At 46.9% G+C, this 19,001-nt stretch overlaps 1 protein-coding gene across 1 annotated transcript in view; it reads left to right on the forward strand.

Moving 5' to 3' along the window:
• Window positions 1–235: 235 nt before the first annotated feature.
• OAF (out at first homolog) overlaps window positions 236–19,001 on the forward strand; it is a 30,941-nt gene continuing 12,175 nt past the window's right edge. Inside the window, exons 1-2 of the mRNA XM_044289823.1 lie at window positions 236–390; window positions 1,382–1,646. Of these exons, the coding sequence (XP_044145758.1) occupies window positions 1,431–1,646 (216 nt within the window). The 5' untranslated portion in view covers window positions 236–390; window positions 1,382–1,430. The remainder of the gene's footprint in view (window positions 391–1,381; window positions 1,647–19,001) is intronic.

Consider the following 19,001-nt stretch of genomic DNA (forward strand, 5'->3'; position numbering starts at 1 on the left):
CGCAAGTGACACATGCTTTTCTTCAAACTCCACTGAAATAAATCTCGGCATGTGAACTCATGCAGCAGTGCGCTGAAAAGTTTTTTTTGTTTTTTAGTTAAACACAAGCCAAGCCCATTGCTCTGCCCTGCGACATTTCTCGCCTGCAGACGGCGCAGACCTCTTCCCATCCATTGTTGCCGTCGTGTGTCTGTCCCTTTAAGTCGAGGGGCAGGTCCTGAAGGAAGTGACGGCCTCTGCAAGCCGCCGCCTGGGGGAAAACATCCCAAGATCGGAGTCCGGCCCGGGATAGCAGCGGCGGCCGGAGCGGATGAGGAGCGATAGTCTGCAGGGAACACCCGCACATTCCCGGGGCCAGCAGCCGATCCGGATGTCAGCATCTGCTGCGGGGTGAGTGCGGCGCTCATCCATCCTGTCACCACAGACGGAGCGACGCGGTGTGCGATCCAGACATGTGCGTGACAGCGGTCTCCAGCTGCTGCAAAACTGCGGGCATGCTGGGACTTGTAGTCTTTGCGACAGCTGCAAAGCCCACCTCCAGTTTTCTGCAAAAAGTAAGCAGGGCCTGCTGGGATTTGTAGTTCTGCAGTAGCAGACCCTCTATTTACCATTAGCATTCCCTGTTATCAGCCATTTATGGCTCCTCTCCTGATGGAAATGAGCTTTTCTATAATATAAATCCTTATCATTTTGGGTGTATTCACACGGACGCGGTTTTTGAAGCCATAGTCCTCAGCCGTGAGACAGGGTGAAGGACAGACGCTGCTTCGCTCTCTTTTTGAATCTGTGACTAAAACAGCATAAAAAATATAATAATAAAAACCTGCGCGTGTGAATACGGAGCAAAGGACAGAATCTGCCCCTGAGAAAGTGTTAGGTCCCGGCGCTCTACCCTCTGTATGAGACTAAGGAGACCCTGTAGGGCTCGGGCAGGGTGGCCCCTAGAAGCTTTTGTGTGGGCACCCCTGTAGTGATTAGTCCGTTTATAGACGAGGTAGTCGCCTGGGACTGTTACACGAGCAGTCCTTCAATGCCTAGGATACGGCGCACGCTAAATACAGCAGACTTAGCCCGTATTGTGCCTCTTTTTGCCATGGGCCCTTCTCATGGCAGAGAAGACTGGTGGTTGCCATGGAGAATGGGCATAAATATGGCGGCCGGCTCTTGTGTCCCGTCTCCTCATGTCCCTGTGGTTGTGCTCTCACTTTCCTCACCCGTGTGACTCTCGTACAAGTCCGGGCGATGGCCCGTCTTGCGCCCGCATTGCCCTGACCCACATCTGTTTACTGTCAATACTGGGGCCCCTCCCCACGCGTTTTAGGCCTCGCCTTTTCACTTTCTTCCATTGAAAGTTTTTTTTTTTTGTCTTCTTCCTCTCAAGCCTCTCCCAGAAGTGCTAGCCTGGCTGCCCTGGCCTCCTCCGCCCGGTGATGTGTCCTCTGGTATCAGCCAGGAGCTTCTTGTGGCTGTTGTCCTTGCTGTGGTCCTGCAGAACAAGTCTTGGGGAGCTGAAGGTCCGGGTCCGTCTTGAAGATGGTCAGGTAGCAGAGGAGAGCCTGCAGGCGGACAGCGAGAGGGACTGTATCACTCTGGAGTTCAGGAAGGCGGATGGCACTTTTATCACCTACCTGGCTGACTTCAGACAGGTAAGTGCTGCTATTGGTGTTGCGTGCTGGTGTTTGATAATGATGGAGGTAGATCACGGGTTCCTTATCTGCAAGGTAGATCACGGGTTCCTTATCTGCAAGGTAGATCACGGGTTCCTTATCTGCAAGGTAGATCACGGGTTCCTTATCTGCAAGGTAGATCACGGGTTCCTTATCTGCAAGGTAGATCACGGGTTCCTTATCTGCAAGGTAGATCACGGGTTCCTTATCTGCAAGGTAGATCACGGGTTCCTTATCTGCAAGGTAGATCACGGGTTCCTTATCTGCAAGGTAGATCACGGGTTCCTTATCTGCAAGGTAGATCACGGGTTCCTTATCTGCAAGGTAGATCACGGGTTCCTTATCTGCAAGGTAGATCACGGGTTCCTTATCTGCAAGGTAGATCACGGGTTCCTTATCTGCAAGGTAGATCACGGGTTCCTTATCTGCAAGGTAGATCACGGGTTCCTTATCTGCAAGGTAGATCACGGGTTCCTTATCTGCAAGGTAGATCACGGGTTCCTTATCTGCAAGGTAGATCACGGGTTCCTTATCTGCAAGGTAGATCACGGGTTCCTTATCTGCAAGGTAGATCACGGGTTCCTTATCTGCAAGGTAGCATCTTTAATCGGTGAGATGGTCATCCAGAACTGGTATAATCACTGGTTTAACACTTTTATTACCGAGGGATTTTGATTTATGGATATTTCTTCTAAATCTGGGTCCGCTGAGCCTTGTCCCAGGGGATGGGGTGGCTGCTGGCCACTGTATTCAGGTGGAGAGTGAGCAAAGTGGTGTCTGGTGCTCTCTTTTTTCACATTCTCAATAAGTTTGCTCAGCTAGCTCCCATAAAAGTGAATAGACTGAGCCACACACACGCGGCAACCACTATATTCATCCTTCACCGAAATTCATTGGCACAGGGGTCAGTGGACATCATTCTGAAAAGGTGGAAACCTTATCTATCGTTTGGCCGATCACTTTGGCCGATCAGGGTCTCACTGCTGAGACCTCTATCAGCGTGCTGGAACTTGAGTGAGAACCCAGCACCACATCTATGGACTAGATTTTTGTTTAATGTATGGACGTAGGATGTACCTAGTCCTCTGGAGAGACAAGGGGCTCTTGTGATCACCTGAGTTTCCTGCGTAGAATAATCCTGGTCAGAATGGAGCTTCAGGGAAAACTACAGCCGCTTTATGTATATTCGCAGGACATAGCTGACAGCAGCCCCGGTCACTGAGGAAACCGGCACATTACTGAGACATAGTGCCGAGTTGTAAACCCTAGATCAGCCAAAGCCTCCATCAGAGGAGAAGTCACCAAGAGCTAGATTAATTCATTCTTGATAACTTCCTGTCCGTCAGAGGTGCTGAGAGCAGTATTTACATGTAGCAATCGCCTCCACTGTTTGGGGATGAGGGATCACTACTGCTTTGGGCGCTTCTAACACAGGACGATCTTCTGCCAAGAAACCATGATTTTGGTGTCCACGTCAACGAAGCTTTCACCCCGAAAAACAAGGTGATGGGTGGCACCTTTACACTGGGCAGTTATCGGGAATGAGTGTTGCTCCTTCCCCATAATTGCCCCGATCATCGGCCTAGGAGCCTTCAGGAAATCTCTAAATCCCCCTTAGTAACGCACTTTTATGGATCAGTAATTTAGTATTTCTAAACGCTACCATACACCTTTAGACTTTTGTTGGCCGGACCCACTGAGAATGGTGGGTTTGGCCGATGCTCTAATTTGTGTAGGGAGTTCCTGACTTTCCCCCGACAGGTAATGTCGGAGAAGTATGGAGTAAAATTAATATTCTGTTCTGATACCATGACACAGTGCTGGATCCCTCCGACACATCTGATGGACCCAATTGGCTTGTAATGAAGTCCATCGAGTTCCATTGTGTTATTTTTTTCAGAGGATCTGAATGAAGCCTCAGTGGTCATCTCAGCCTTTGGTCTTTGGTTGTCAGGTTTTGTGGTCATTTAGCTATGATGGCATACCTCTGACATGTCCCACTTTTCACTGGATTGTGCCTCGTAGTAGACATGGCTTCTGTAAAGGAGTATCAAAGCTGGCAATTCTGGTAGAAAGGGACATATAGCTGTTGTAGCGCAGATGCAGGTCAAGAATTAATCTGAAATCCACATGCCCGACCTTTCTGTCCCAGACATCTGCCATGGAGAGTGGGGACATCATCATAGGTGGTCGGCCAGTCTGGCTGCAATGTAATGTCTTTGGCCAACATTCATCTGATGTTTGGCCACCTTTAATCAGAATACTTCACATCTGCTGCTCCACTTTCATGGGAGATGAGAAAATGGAAACACATTTCAAGTCCTGCTGTGTGACAGCTTGGCATGGGTCAGTGTTTCTGCCGTCCTCAATACACTGCACCATCTGGGGACTTCGGAGGACCCATCAGCAGTCTACTGTGGAGAACGTTACGTTGACCGTGCAGCTTACATTAATGACGCTGAACCCTCCGATTTCGGCACAGTGATCTGATGTGTAAGGGGGTATGATGGTGGCAGATGTCAAGGGGGAGAGAGGGATTGGGTACATTGGATTTCAACATATCTGATCCTATGCTATGAAGGAGATAGGTGTCCGACAGTATCTTGTTATTCTTTTCGTATTGAGAAAACACGCATGCTTGGCTGAATTAAGTGTGCATGTATGGGAGGAATCGGGAGAGATACTTGTAGGGCTAAAGTATCTATGGAAAGTGTTCTGGATTTCAGATAAAGGACGACTGAACCCTTCCAATTTCGGCTTAACCGTCTGATATGTATGGCGTGACCTGACATCTGCTGATGGGGGGGCATGGATTTCAACATGCCTGATCTGTGTTCTCAAGGAGATAAACCACCACCAGTGGTATCCGACAGCTGCTTGGTCTCCTCTCTTGAGAACACGCATGCTAGGCCAAATCGAGCGTGCATATGTAAGGGGGGGGGGGGGGACAGAAGGGATTGCTTTAGGCCAAAGGAACGTTCGGTAAAGTGTATGGCTCACTATCAAAAGTATTTGCTCCCTGACGTGTCTTCTCCTCTGCCGTCGGCGGCACTTGCACTTTTCTCACTACAGATCTCGATGAATCACTCGCAGCCCGTGTGTCATCGCCCTCAGGATGTCATCTCCTATTTAGTCTGTAAAATATAAATCGCCCGAGCCATTAAATGCCTTTGTTACTCCCAAGTTACTGCAGCTTAGCGTTCGCGTTCGCCTTCTCCACCCTGTCCCAAGGGAAGAAGCTCTTTCATGTAATGTGGTCATTTACCGTGCAGCCATCATCAGAAGAGTTTGGCTTTTCCACCGGGACGGACAGGGGCACTGGGCACTTTTGTGGTGCACATGTACGAAGCCATTGTAATGAGTCGCCTTCCTGCGGATGAGCGGTCTGGATAGTCTTCTACGTGGCCACATCTGGACGGCAGATGCATCCCTGCCTGTCTGAGAGCTCTCGTTTAGAGTGCGGTGTTTGCTGCTCGGGGCTTGTTGTCTGCAGGAGAACGCCCTCGCTCTCTGTCTTATGTCTAATGCTGTTATGTGGCTGTAGCATATTATAAAGGAAAAGCAGATAAAACTTGGGGTTAGTTGTTTTTTTTTTTTAGCAAGGAAGACAATTACTACTCCCTGAGTGGACGATGACGCTGCAATTATAGTCCGGATCCATAATTGTAGAGGTCAGGACAAAGTGCAGGCTCACTTACTATATATAGGGGATAATTTGTGGTTTCTGCATGGGTTTGACAAGCGGAATCCATGGCAAAATTCACGTAGACAAAAACGTTGTGTGAACATACCCTTATGCGGTACCAGCTAAGTAGATGAGATTTTTGAAATCTCCTGTACAGATGATGATGCTGTATTAGGATAGGAGAGCGGGACCCCCATTCTCATGATTAGTGGAGGTCTAAGAAATCGGACCCCCTACGATCGAACAGTTATGCCCTATCCAGCTGATAAGGAATGACTTGTTCTAACTGAATGCCCCTTTTAAAGGGGTTGTCCAAGATATTCTTTAATTCGGGGAAACCGCAGGCAGGCTGATAAAAAATGAAAAGCAGTCGCCTTCCCATCCTCCTCCAGTCCAGCTCCAATGCTCCTTCCTCGTCCCTGGGCTGAAGCCAGTGACATATTGTCGTAGCTGCAGCGGTGACGTCCCGTATACTGCTGCAGCCAATCGCTGGTCTCAGTGGTGTACTCCAGGGAGACCAGTGGTTGGCTGCTGTAGTATACGGGATGACACTGCAGAAGCCACAACAATACATCAGTGGCTGTAGTGGTGTTGCTGGATCGGAGGGGACTGCTGCAGGTGTTTGTTTTTTCCAATTAAATAAATAAATTGGAAGACCCCTTTAGGACCGCGGGAATTTTTTCGTCTTTGCATTAATGCACTCGGAGAACCACAACTTTTTTTTTTTTTTGCCATCCATCTTTTTGTGGGATGAGTTGCATTTGTCATTGGAAAGCACCCTTTAAAAAGCCTTGTCATTTCTACATTTAAATCTCTGCATTTTCTGATTTCATTTGTACACAGGGGAGGTGTCATCAGTGAAATTTGAAAATGTAGATGACAATTCAAGAAGTGGTTAACCGTTTCCTTCATGAAGAAGGTGACGGAAAATGGTCATACCAACGGTTTAATGACTTCTCATCAGACCGTGATGTCCTGTTTTGTGGGCTGAGAAAATACATGCGGTCATTTATCAAACTGGTGTAATCTGATTGGTTGCTATGGGCAACTAAGGCCAGTTCTACTTTACACCATAGTTGCCCATAGCAACCAATCAGATTCCACCTTTCATTTTCCAAAGGAGCTGTCAAAAATGAAAGGTGGAATCTTATTGGTTGCTGTGGGCAACTAAGCCAGTCCTCCTTTACAAGCCAGTCCTCCTTTACACCAGTTTGATAAATCTCGCCCGCTGTGCTTAGGTAGGTATGCAGGTATGTAGCATATAGTTGCTCATCTGAACGCTGGGTTTTTGGGGAGATTTATCAAAACTGGTGCAAAGCAAAACTGGCTTAGTTGCCCATAGCAATCAATCAGATTCCACCTTTCATTTTCCAAAGGAGCTGTGAAAAATGAAAGGAGGAATCTGATTGGTTGCTATGGGTAACTAAGCCAGTTCTACTTTACACCAGTTTGGTAAATGACCCCAACAGTGTCTAAGCTTGGTGGTTCTTCAGTATTTTTTTTGTCTGAATGCATCTAAAATAAACAGTATTACAAGTAGTCATATACTGTAAAAATAACTAAGAGTTTTGTGTCTGCAGCTCCCATGCCGACCCATCTGTCTCCATGGTAACAGACTACAAACAAACCCTGTGTAGTCTGGCTTTACATTCCTTCTCCTGTCTGTCTTATGGTGCCTTCAGTAGAATAGCGAGACTTGGACAGTAGTTTTATCTCTTTTCTTTGTAGTTTGATAGATTTTCTATTGGATGTATATCTGCTTTCTAAAGCTACTTTCACATCTGCGCTTTTTCTGGATCCATCGGGGGGATCAGCAAAAACGCATCCGATGAATACTACAACCGTCTGCATCCATTCAGACCGGATCCGGTTGTATTGTCTCCAAAATGACCAAGATGGATCCGGCACTAAAACCATTGTAAGTCAATAGGTGCCGGATCCGTTTTTTGTTTTTTGACTTACAATGTGTTTAATGCTCAGTATCCCATCACGCACTCATAAATGCAGCTTGCAGCGGTTTTGTGTCCGGCATGGGAACGTAACAAACCGGAACAGAATGAATTTCGGTGCACTCCGTTCCGGTTTGTTCAGTTTTTTTTTTTCTCCCATTGACAATGAGTGGGGACAAAACTAAAGCGTTTTCCTCCGGTTTTGAGATCCTCTGATGGATTTCAAAACCGGAAAGGAAAACGCAGATGTGAAAGTAGCCTTACACTACACTTTTGCTGCTTCCGTCTGGACGAGCGTGGCAGTGAGATCAGGCTCTTTGTGGATTATTTCATGCACTGGTAACACGTTTCCTGTGGAGCGGAGTGTTTTGTCCCATACGGTTCAATACCCCGGGTTGGATTCCCACAATCCCCCTCCGCTGTACTGTCCTCATCGTGCGATCATATTCCGCAGTATTATGAGCAGCCGGTGGCAGCTGCCCAGTTTTGGCTTCTTTTTATTATTTTTTTTGTCCTTATGTTTGTGCAGGTGAACAAAGCCCAGATTTTGTCCTAGAACCTGAGCTCTCGCGTTGGCAGTGACTGCTCGGCGGCTCGTTGTGCGTCAGGAAGGCGAGTTAATGGTTATAGTCATATATTCTATCTACTTGCTGACGGTGCAGTGATAAAGCTGTACAGAGTGCCACGGCGCTTCTATGGTCCATTGAGTTTATAGCCATCTGTCTATAAAACCGCCCTATCCAGGCTGATTCATCTTCTGCATTACTGATATCGGATGAGCTTTTCTTCTACCGCCATTATAGTGCACTAACAATGTAAAGCTTTTAACATGTAATATATAGCTGGCGTCGATTTCAGCTTCTGATGCATGGATGGCATTAAAAGGGAGCGTGTCACCAGGAAATCCACTGATAGACCAGCCACAGTCCCTTCTAGGACCAGCGCGGCTGAATGTAATGATACCTTTCACTTAGTGATCCATTGCTTCATTCTAGAGAAAATGTACTTTTAATCGTATGCAAATGAGCAGTTGAGTGCACTGAGGGCGGGCCCAAGGCACTCTGTGCACCCTTGCTCCTCCTGCTTCCCCTGGTCAGCCCCTCTCTCTCTCCTATTTGATTGACAGGACCAGGCAAGATGACTATGCAGGAACCTGGCCCTGTCAATCAAGGAGAGGGAGGGGCTGACAGGAAGCAGGAGGAGCAAGGGTGCACAGAGTGGCTTGGGCCAACCCTCGGTGCACTTAACTGCTCATTTGCATATGGACTAAAAGTACTTTTCTCTCAAACAAGCAACTAAATAAAGTACAGTGCAGTTGAGGGGCGGACTAGCCACAGACCCTACAGGGAAATTTCCCAGTGGGCCGATGCTCAGGGGGCCACACAAGATCTCCCCACGGCCATCCAGGTACATAATGATCTGATGCTCTCAGCATTAATGTAGGAGTATCAGGCACCTGGCCAGTGGCCGCAGATGTCCTCCTGGATTCAACTGTGTCACCGTCCTTAGGACACGATTACAGTTTCATACTGTGTTGTGGGCAGCAGTTTTGTGTTGCGCTGTGGTATTTGGTTCTGCTGGGGCGGTATCTTGCATTGCACTGTGGTATTTGGTCTTGTTAGGGCGGTATTTTGTACTGCGCTGTGGTATTTGGTTCTGCTGAGGCAGTATTTTGTGTTGCATGTGGTATTTCTGCTGGGGCGGTATTTTGTACTGCACTGTGTTATTTTGTGCTGCACTATGGTATTTGGTTCTGCTGGGGCGGTATTTTGTGCTGCACTATGGTATTTGGTTCTGCTGGGGCGGTATTTTGTGCTGCACTATAGTATTTAATTCTGCTGGGGCGGTATTTTGTGCTGCACTATGGTATTTGGTTCTGCTGGGTCGGTATTTTGTGCTGCACTTTGGTATTTGGTTCTGCTGGGGCGGTATTTTGTGCTGCACTATGGTATTTGGTTCTGCTGGGGCAGTATATTGTACTGCACTATGGTATTTTGTGCTGCACTATGGTATTTGGTTCTGCTGGAGCGGTATTTTGCATTGCGCTGTGGTATTTAGTTCTGCTGGGGCGGTATTTTGTGCTGCACTATGGTATTTGGTTCTGCTGGGGCGGTATTTTGTACTGCACTTTGGTATTTGGTTCTGCTGGGGCGGTATTTTGTACTGCACTTTGGTATTTGGTTCTGCTGGGGCGGTATTTTGTGCTGCACTTTGGTATTTGGTTTTGCTGGGGCGGTATTTTGTACTGCACTATGGTATTTTGTGCTACACTGTGGTATTTTGTTCAGTTTTTTTGAGATGGTCGTTTGGTTTCGGTCGACTTCTCTAGAATTGACGGCCTATCTGATTCAGGCTGCCAGAACCCACCTTCTCAGCAGGTTGAATGAAGAGACTTCAGCTCTTATAAAGCCTCTTCACAACTCATCTGGTATTGATGTCCAGATAGGCCATCCCTTTTAGAGAACTGGAAAATTCCTTAAAGTCGACCGAAACCAGACGACCATCTCATGTTATGGAGGTGTCCTGACCTACATGTCAGCTGTAAGGAGGGTTGAGCTTTTTTATTTCAACATGTCCAACCTTTTTGTTTTCATGAGAGGATACGCCACCATTAGAAGTGTCTGCCAGCAGCTTAATCCCATATCTGCATCCGGAAAAATGCACGCTTTCGAAAGGAGGTGGTGCTAGGAATTCAAGGGTTCCTGAGCATGGGGGCCTCGACTTTCCGCTGTCCACGTGGCTTTACTGTCTTGTGGATTGGGATGGCTGTCCATCTAAATCTAATAACATGGTATGAAGTGATCTCTCCATGGTTGTCCTGCTTGCCAAGATAGGTCTGATGGTCAAGGTCAATAATCCTGTGTCATCAGGTTAGAAATCACTGTCTGGAATGTGTGGGAAGATGAACCCTGGGAACCTTCCACGTACAATACATCTATGTTGTGAAAAGCAATTAATGGCCTCAGGCTACGCTCTCAGACAACCAAGGAAAACAATTCTGGAGGGAACACTGTACGTAACCTGACGGGAAGCTGGAGTTTTTGTAGAAAATAGGATGCCGAGTGATCAAAGCGTGCCATCCATTATGTGGCAGCGGGCGCTGTACGATTTTATATTTTCTTTACTGGTGTTTTCCATGGTGACAAAGTTTATTGAGGTGTGTAAAGTGCGTAATCTGTTCTGTGTAAGTGACCTGGTCCTGAGAACAAATCCGTTTAAACATTGAGCCGTCACATTAAAGCCACCTGCTTAGTATGGTGTAGGTCCTCCTTGTCTAACCTGTCAGGCATGGACTCCGCAAGCCTTCTGAAGGTGACCAGAAGTTGGGTGAGGAAAGTTTTAGCGTCTCTTACTTCTTGACTGCAAACGCCAGCTAATTAGCGTTTGGTGTGAGCATTTTTTTTTGTTGTTTTTTTTTTGGGGGGGGGGGGGGGGAATCTGGTGGCAGTTTGGTGAATAAATTGCTTCTGACGAGTTCCTTTTAGAGAACCATCTGTCGTGGTTCCTCTGTTGATATGAGCACATCTTAACGACACACTTGGCGCCTAGGATATTCAAAGAGGAATTACACTTTATAAAAACTTTTGGTATGGCATAGTGTGACACATCAAAGTTTTTGATTGGCGGGGTTTGAATGCTGAGGTCTCTGCTGATGGCTGAAATGAGGAACTCTAAGCGTGTTCTCTCCCTTCGCTGCTGAAGGCAACCTCAATGGAAAGTCCACATGGCCGTGTTCAGTCCTGTCCTTCAGCAGCGAGGAGAGACATCGCTAAGCTGAGCGCTTCTTACTACTCGTTTTAGCGACCAATCATAACCTTTGACATTTTAAAGGTTTTTACATAGTTCATTTACTCTTTAAAGGGAATCGGTCATCACATTTTGTCCTGTGTACCATTCTGCTTCAGGTCACATCTTACAGAAAACTATTTTTGGTGGAACGTGGACTCTATTGGGGAATCTCAGGGTCACTGCCGCAAGCCCACCCATCTTACTTTGATTCTCGCGCATCCTCTCTGGAGACCGAATGTTGCTGCGTCCGTCAGCTAAGCCATAAGTTGTCCGCCGCATGCGCAGTGAGTTGCTGGAGCTGAGGTGAGTATCCCACAGCTCACTGTGCAGCATAAGCATGCACAAAATTTCAGACTTGCTGGTATTAACGTGGTCAAGCTAGGAGGATTTCAGTCAAAGTAATATGGGTGGACTTGCGGAAATGACCCAATTGCAGGGAGACACCGATGACTCTATGCCCCACACTTACCTACTGAAAATGGCTTGGCAGAGACTTTCCTAAAAAAAAAAAAACATTGATTTCAGTGCGGTGTGACCTCAAACAGCATGTCATTAGGTACATAGGCCAAAATGTGATGACCGGTTCCTTATAAAGCCTCATTCACACGTCAGTGTTTCACGGACGTGTGCTGTACATCTTCTCCACGAACAGCACACGTCCCTATTCATTTTAATGTGTGTATTCACACATTAGTGTTTTAGCACGGTCCGTGGGTCGTTTTTTTTTTTTGTTTGTTTTAGCTCACGCCCATTATAGTCTATGGGTCCGTGAAAGCAACGGATGGCATCCTTGTTTCACGGATCATTAAGAAGAGATTCTTAGAAAATTATTTTTCAGCTGTTCAGTGAAACACTGACAGCAAAAAACAGACACGCGGATCTTCAACGGACAGCTTCACGGATGTATCACTGACCACCTTCTCACGGATTTGAGCACGGACGTGTGAATGAGGCTTAAGGAAGGTTTTAGGTCCTTGAATTCGGATCTTGGAAGAAAATGACCGAATATACAGTTTTTCAAGCTCTACGTAACAGCGGAGTGATAAATGCCATGCTTTCTACCTAGTTTGCATCATTTTCCTATGTGGAGACATGTGATCTGTAGTCGGCAAGATGATAAGATCTCATTTTCCTAAGTGCCAACATCTCCCAGCTCTTGCTTTTCATTGAAGTATTTGTCTCCCACCCCCACCAATCTGTTTCCCATAAATCTCACTTAATGTAAGTTTCAGAGACACAATTTCTCACTGGAGCAGGTCCTTGTGGTGCATCTTTTGGGAACAACACAAATCCAATATGATTTAAAGGAACATTAATGGATGATAAAAGGGAACAGAAGAGAAAGTTGTCCACGTTGGTGTGTCCATCTGTAGAAGTTATCTATATGTTCCTTGTATAAATCCTGCAGAGAACATAGGGTTTATCTCCTCTGATCTGTTTTATTTTCAGCTGATGTACTACTAAGGAGGCGGGCCTCGGTTGAGGAGGTGGCGGGGGCTGTGTTGGGGAAGCCGGGCTGTGTTGGGGAAGCCGGGCTGGGTTGGGGAAGCCGGGCTGGGTTGGGGAAGCCGGGCTGGGTTGGGGAAGCCGGGCTGTGTTGGGGAAGCCGGGCTGGGTTGGGGAAGCCGGGCTGGGTTGGGGAAGCCGGGCTGGGTTGGGGAAGCCGGGCTGGGTTGGGGAAGCCGGGCTGTGTTGGGGAAGCCGGGCTGTGTTGGGGAAGCCGGGCTGTGTTGGGCAAGCCGGGCTGTGTTGGGCAAGCCGGGCTGGGTTGGGGAAGCCGGGCTGGGTTGGGGAAGCCGGGCTGTGTTGGGGAAGCCGGGCTGGGTTGGGGAAGCCGGGCTGGGTTGAGGAGGTGGGAATTAACAATCTTTGTGTCCTGCTGTAGACATAGCTGACCTCCTAGGACACGTCTAGAAGATTTCTTTATGTATATCTAAGTTTTAATTACAATATGAGACAAACTAGGATCAAGGAAGAAGCAAGAAATTGATCAATAAATTGCTGGGATGTTGTTTTTTTTGGGGGGGGGGGGGGGGGTTTTTTTGCTCCTTTTCTATATATTTATTGTTCGATTCAATGTTCAGGTTCATACCGATATTTTTTTTATTTTTTTTCTGGAGATTTAATAGCTTTTTTCACAAGAAATCCATATAAAAGCATGCTTACAATAAGCTTGCCACTGTTTCCAATGGCACTGGTGCATATAGCGGTTTATTATTATTTTTTAATTCTGCAGGTGGCAGAAAAAAGAGAACTTGACTGCAGCGGGTAGCCCCACACGTTATAGTCCCGTTATAGTCCCAAAATTCGAGGGTCACTATTGGATTTCTGCTGCAGGTTTAACGGCAAATATACAGGTTGGGTTTTTCTGCTGTGTGAACATACCCTAATGAGGAAGAGGAAGCTGCACCCTACTATATATTATGCTTAGACTCTGAATACATATGGGGGGGGGGGGGCGTTAATAATTAAAGGGGTTGTCCCATTACAACAACTTATCACTTGTCTACAGGATGTGTCCGATCGTCGAGGGTTCATCCGCTGATCATTAGAAAGGGGTGGCCTGTGTTCCCCATTTGAATGAGGCAGTGCAGGTGTGTCCGCCTGAAGACACGCCCCCCGTTTTATTGATCCGTCGGCGTGCCAGCGGTTGGACTGCTGCCGATCCGTTACTGATTCCCTTCTCCTGGGGAAATGGAATAAGCTGTTGTAATGAGACAACCTTTACATATGCCAGTCTTAATTAGAAGTGCACTGGGGTAAAATGTGCCAAATTATATAAATGATGGTTTATTTGGCTGGAAGTCGTTCCTTCTAATTTTGTAGTTTGATGGTGTCGAATGGACGGCTCAGCAGCAGGAGCTTCTCTGTATAGCTTGACATTTGCAGCACTTGTGACATCCTTTTAAAGGAAATTACCCTAAAAATTGAATCCCCTCCCGTAAATAATGCTTGTATGACACGGAAGATGCACTTTAATATTTGTCGCCACCATTCTGCTGTGTATTGCCGCTCATGTGTGTCGGCTTTTGTAATGCGGTCAGACTTCAGAGCGCGCCTTCTTGTGTAAAGCGGATTATTTCTTGGTATACGTTGAGCATGCAGCAGATCCAGGGCGTCGATTGCACTTTGAATAGTTTTCTTTGGTCTTTTTTTTTTCCTTGTGCTTGCTCAGAAGGTAAACACGCCATATGTTAGATGTGATTCCAGGTGTGTGACTTCACAGCTATTTAGAGGAACCTGAGCGGGCACTTCTGCTGGGAAAGCGTGACTCTTAGGTATTGCTCTTATTTATTTTAGACTGTCTCTCTGACTCTTTAGACATTTCTGTCTCTTCCTGCGTGTTTACGGTCTTCATTGTCTTGGCTGTACCTTTTAAGATGTTCATACACCTTCAGTAGTGGTCAACCCATCGCTCATTTGGCCAATGCTCGTCCAAGCCTGCATAGGTTCTCAGAAGGGAGAGAGCCACTTAAAACAAAAGGACTGGACATTGAAATTCAGCATGCCCGATCCTTCTTTCCCCAAAGATCATCTTTCGAATGAGAGTTGGACACCCTCTTCAAATATAGGTTCAGCCAACTGTAATTTTTTGTGTGTGAATACCTGGGGAAAGAAGAGGTTTGCAAAGTACTTGCTCTTCCAAGGTGCGGGCAATTCCTCAGTCTCCGTGGTCACGTGGTGGTCTCATTACTGTTTTCTGCAATTCCTATGATGTGCCATTCCAGAATCAGTAGTCTGTCTTCTGGTCGGGACAATGGACAGACATCATCACTGGCTTCACGTACATTGCAGGCTGGAAGCTTTGAAGGTTTAGCAGAGCTTCTCCAGCACATGAGCAGTTTCAGGTCACTACTGCGCATGCGTTCCCACAAGCTGAAATCTCAGGGACCTACAATTCACATTTGACCCTGCACTAAAATAGAGAATTGCATAAAAAAAAAAATCCTCCATACAGGCCTGGGACAGAAGATGGGTGATGCTTCACCTAGAAACTTACCACTCGTGCCTAATGGGCCGATGATCATTTGTAGGATGTTCTTCTGCAATTATTGCTCCGATTAAACCCTTCACCAGTCAGCCGGCACACGAGAAAACATTTGTCAGTTGATCAAATCAGAAAAACCGAATGCTCGCTGGTAGAACATCTCCTGTGTTGCCGACCTAATGTAAAGTTTATTAGGGGGAAGTTAGGAACGATCATATCAAAGGGAATCAGCCAGAAATTCAGTATGAAACCAAGCACAGTGCCTTGAAAGGCTTGGTAGGTGTACAATATTGTTTAGTCTGTCCTCTGTTGTTCTAATGCTGAGAAATGTTATTCCTATATTCAAATGACCAAAGGGCATCTGTCAGCAGTTTTGTGCTTATTAAATTGGCTGACCCGTTTCATGTGCGCTAGGTAGCTGAAGGCATCTGTGTTGGTCCCATGTTCGTATGTGCCCACATTGCTGAGAAAAATGGCGTTGTAATATATACAAATGAGCCTCCAAGAGCAACAGGGGCGTTACCGTTACACCTACAGAGGCTCTGCTCTCTCTTCAACTGCCGTGCCCGCTCTATTTTTACAGGACCAGGCAGTCCTGTCAATCAAAGTGGAGAGGGTGCAGAAGTTGCAGAGAGAACAGAACCTCTAGGTGTAACGACAACGCCCCCGTTGCTCCTAGAGGCTCATCCTTCACCTGTCAAAACTGTCATATTACATGTGCGTCACCTATACATGACCAATACCACACAGATGTCTCTCTACGTGGGTAGAAATTTACGAAGCAAAATGTACCAGAATTAGTTCCCAAAGATTTATCCACGTGTGTTTCAGATCACTTCACACATTCCTCCACAGTTTGGAAAAGTACAAAAACATGCGTGACTAAGAGGAAACTTGGAGGAAAAATGGTTCAAAAATAATGAGGTGGTGTAAGTAAGAAAAAGTGTACCGTGTCTGACACCAAATCTATGGTCCTACAATTACGTCCGAAACCCGAAAGTGGTGTAAACCTGGCCATGTATCCATGAAACAGGATTTCTGAAAATACCAGACATTAAGGCCTCTTTCACACGGGCGTCAGTTTTTTTGCCCGGATAAGAGCCGGGTGCGTTGCGGGAAAATGCGCGATTTTCCCGCGCGAGTGCAAAACATTGTCATGCGTTGCACTCGCGTGAGAAAAATCGCGCATGTTTGGTACCCAAACCCGAACTTCTTCATAGAAGTTCGGGCTTGGGATTGATGTTCTGAAGATTGTATTATTTTCCCTTATAACATGGTTATAAGGGAAAATAATAGCATTCTGAATACAGAATGCATAGTAAACCAGCGCTAGAGGGGTTAAAAAAAAATAAAAAAACAATTTAACTCACCTTAGTCCACTTGATCACGAAGCCCGGCATCTCCTTGTGTCTCCTCTGCGCTGAACAGGACCTGGGGTGAGCTGCTCCATTAAATACAGGTTAAGGACCTTCGATGACGTCACTTCGGTCATCACATGGTACGTCACATGATCTTTTACCATGGTGATTCACCATGGTAAAAGACCATGTGATGACCGGAGTGACGTCATCGAAGGTCCTTCACCGGTATTTAATGGAGCAGCTCACCCCAGGTCCTGTTCAGCGCAGGGGAGACACAAGGAGATGCCGGGCTTCGTGATCAAGTGGACTAAGGTGAGTTAAAAAATTTTTAATTTTTTTTTAACCCCTCTAGCGCTGGTTTACTATGCATTCTGTATTCAGAATGCTATTATTTTCCCTTTATAACCATGTTATAAGGGAAAATAATAATGATCGGGTCTCCATCCCGATCGTCTCCTAGCAACTGTGCGTACAAATCGCACGGCATCCGTACTTGCTTGCGGATGCCATCCGATTTTCACACACCCCATTCACTTCTATGGGGCCTGCGTCACGTCAAAATCGGACAATATAGAGCATGCTGCGATTTCAACTGAACGCACAAGTGATGCGTTAAAAACAACGCTCATGTGCACAGCCCCATAGAAATGAATGGGTCAGGATTTAGTGCGGATGCCATACGTTCGCTGCACGGATCGCACCCGCACGGAAAACTCGCCCGTGTGAAAGGGGCCTAACTGCTTATTCATAAACCTTTCGACACATCATAGAGGTCAGAAGTTATGATCAGTGGAACGGTCCGGGTGCTGGGATCCCCACCGATCACTGAAACGATCGCCCATTCTCAGGTAGTTAGCTGAAGATGGGCTCATAGATTTTGAAGACAGTGGATCACAGCAAAAGGGCACTTTATACCGTCGTTTCAGTGATTGGTCGAGGTCTCCATTCCTGGCCATCAACCAAACAAAGCTTTTCATGTCACTTTGACATTTCCATAAAGTTTTCTGAAAAGCCGGATACTCTAGTATGATGTTGGAGGAGCTAGAGAGCTTACTGAGATTTAGTTTTTTCTTCCTTGAGCATTGAGGTTCCTCTGAACTAGTTTAGACCTCTATTGCATAAGTTTCTTTGGAAGAGGCGTTTTTCGTAGGAATTGGTCAGTGAGTTGAAATTGCATTAGGTTTGACGGTTTGTGATGTGGCAGGAACTCTCCCCAGCAGTCTTGTGACTCAGCTTGAACTTTGTCTGGAAAGCTGGCTTGGTTTCTCCCCATCTCTCTGTTTTCCTACCGCTTTCTTCCACCCACATTGTACTTGTGTGTCACTCCCCCTCCCCGTTCTTTTGTTTCGCACGTTTCTCTGCTGCGGTGTCAGGGAGAAGTCTCTCTAATATATGAACATGGGAAACTCATCAGTAGACTGTAACTCTGTCCTCTGCTCTTCTTGGCCGAGGCTCCTCTGCTTCTGCACAGAGGTCACAGAGAAAAATTTAGCTTTTTTTCTGCCAGATTTCTCAAAAAGAGAATAATGTGATCTGAGGACATGGGCGGCTGGATGCTCCATGTGCAGATTCCTGGGGCTATTGTTCTGTAACCGGATACTGAAGGGAAAATAAAACATTTCTGGCTTTTGATTAGACATAGATGGAAATTCAGAGAAGATGCTCACACCTCTGCATTACGATTGTGTATAACCTGGGGCTTGACGATATATACGTGGCGTGCAGCAAGATGGACCGCCACAATCCAAAGAAGTGTTGGTTGTGTATTATCTCCTAGGACTGATGCTCAGATTAGAAATAAGAGTTGTAAAATTTTATATGAGTAAAGGTCCTTTTTTACACCGGCGTTGAATTACCCGTAGGGAGTGGCCATTGATTATAGAAGACGTCAATAGGTACTTGTTTGCTTTCATATTCACTTGGCTGACATCGAGAGGGCATCGGAAACACAGTCCCTCCTCACATAGATTTACATTTTCGGCGCCATGTCCTATTCACACCTGGAGATGTTCCTCCGACCAACAATCGTTTTATGTCTAATAAAATCCCTGTCTGAGCGCGCTGTGTCCGTGTGTGTGTCACCAGTTTTGCACTGGGCATGCGCCGCGTCCAATCGGGACACGGCGCTCCACACGAACACAGCACTACACACAAGTTTCCCTGCAGCCTGACTGCCCATAGATACCTCCGAGGCCATAGTTCCCCCGCTGCCATCCGCTCCTCTCTCGGCTCAGGAGATGCAGAGCCCACAGCACCCCCCACCCCTTTTAGGATGGCAAAGTGTTAGCTGTAATGTCCAGTTAACACTCTGCTTGAAACGGCCGACATCGGTGCTGGCACCAATGTCTGCCGCTTAACCCCTCCCATGCCGTGGTCCTTAGGGACCGCTGTATGGAGGGGCTAACCATCGGGCCGCTGCTCTGCCCTGGCAGCGGCCCGATGCTTGAAGGGTAAACTGAGGGACGGAGCTCCCTCCCCCATCGTGCTGCTACGCTGTGGTAGTGTCCCGATGGTCACCATGGCAACCGGACTCCTTCACAGGCATCTGGCTTACCGTGGTAT

Source organism: Bufo gargarizans, chromosome 4 (genome assembly GCF_014858855.1).
Source record: "Bufo gargarizans isolate SCDJY-AF-19 chromosome 4, ASM1485885v1, whole genome shotgun sequence".
NCBI lineage: Eukaryota > Metazoa > Chordata > Amphibia > Anura > Bufonidae > Bufo > Bufo gargarizans.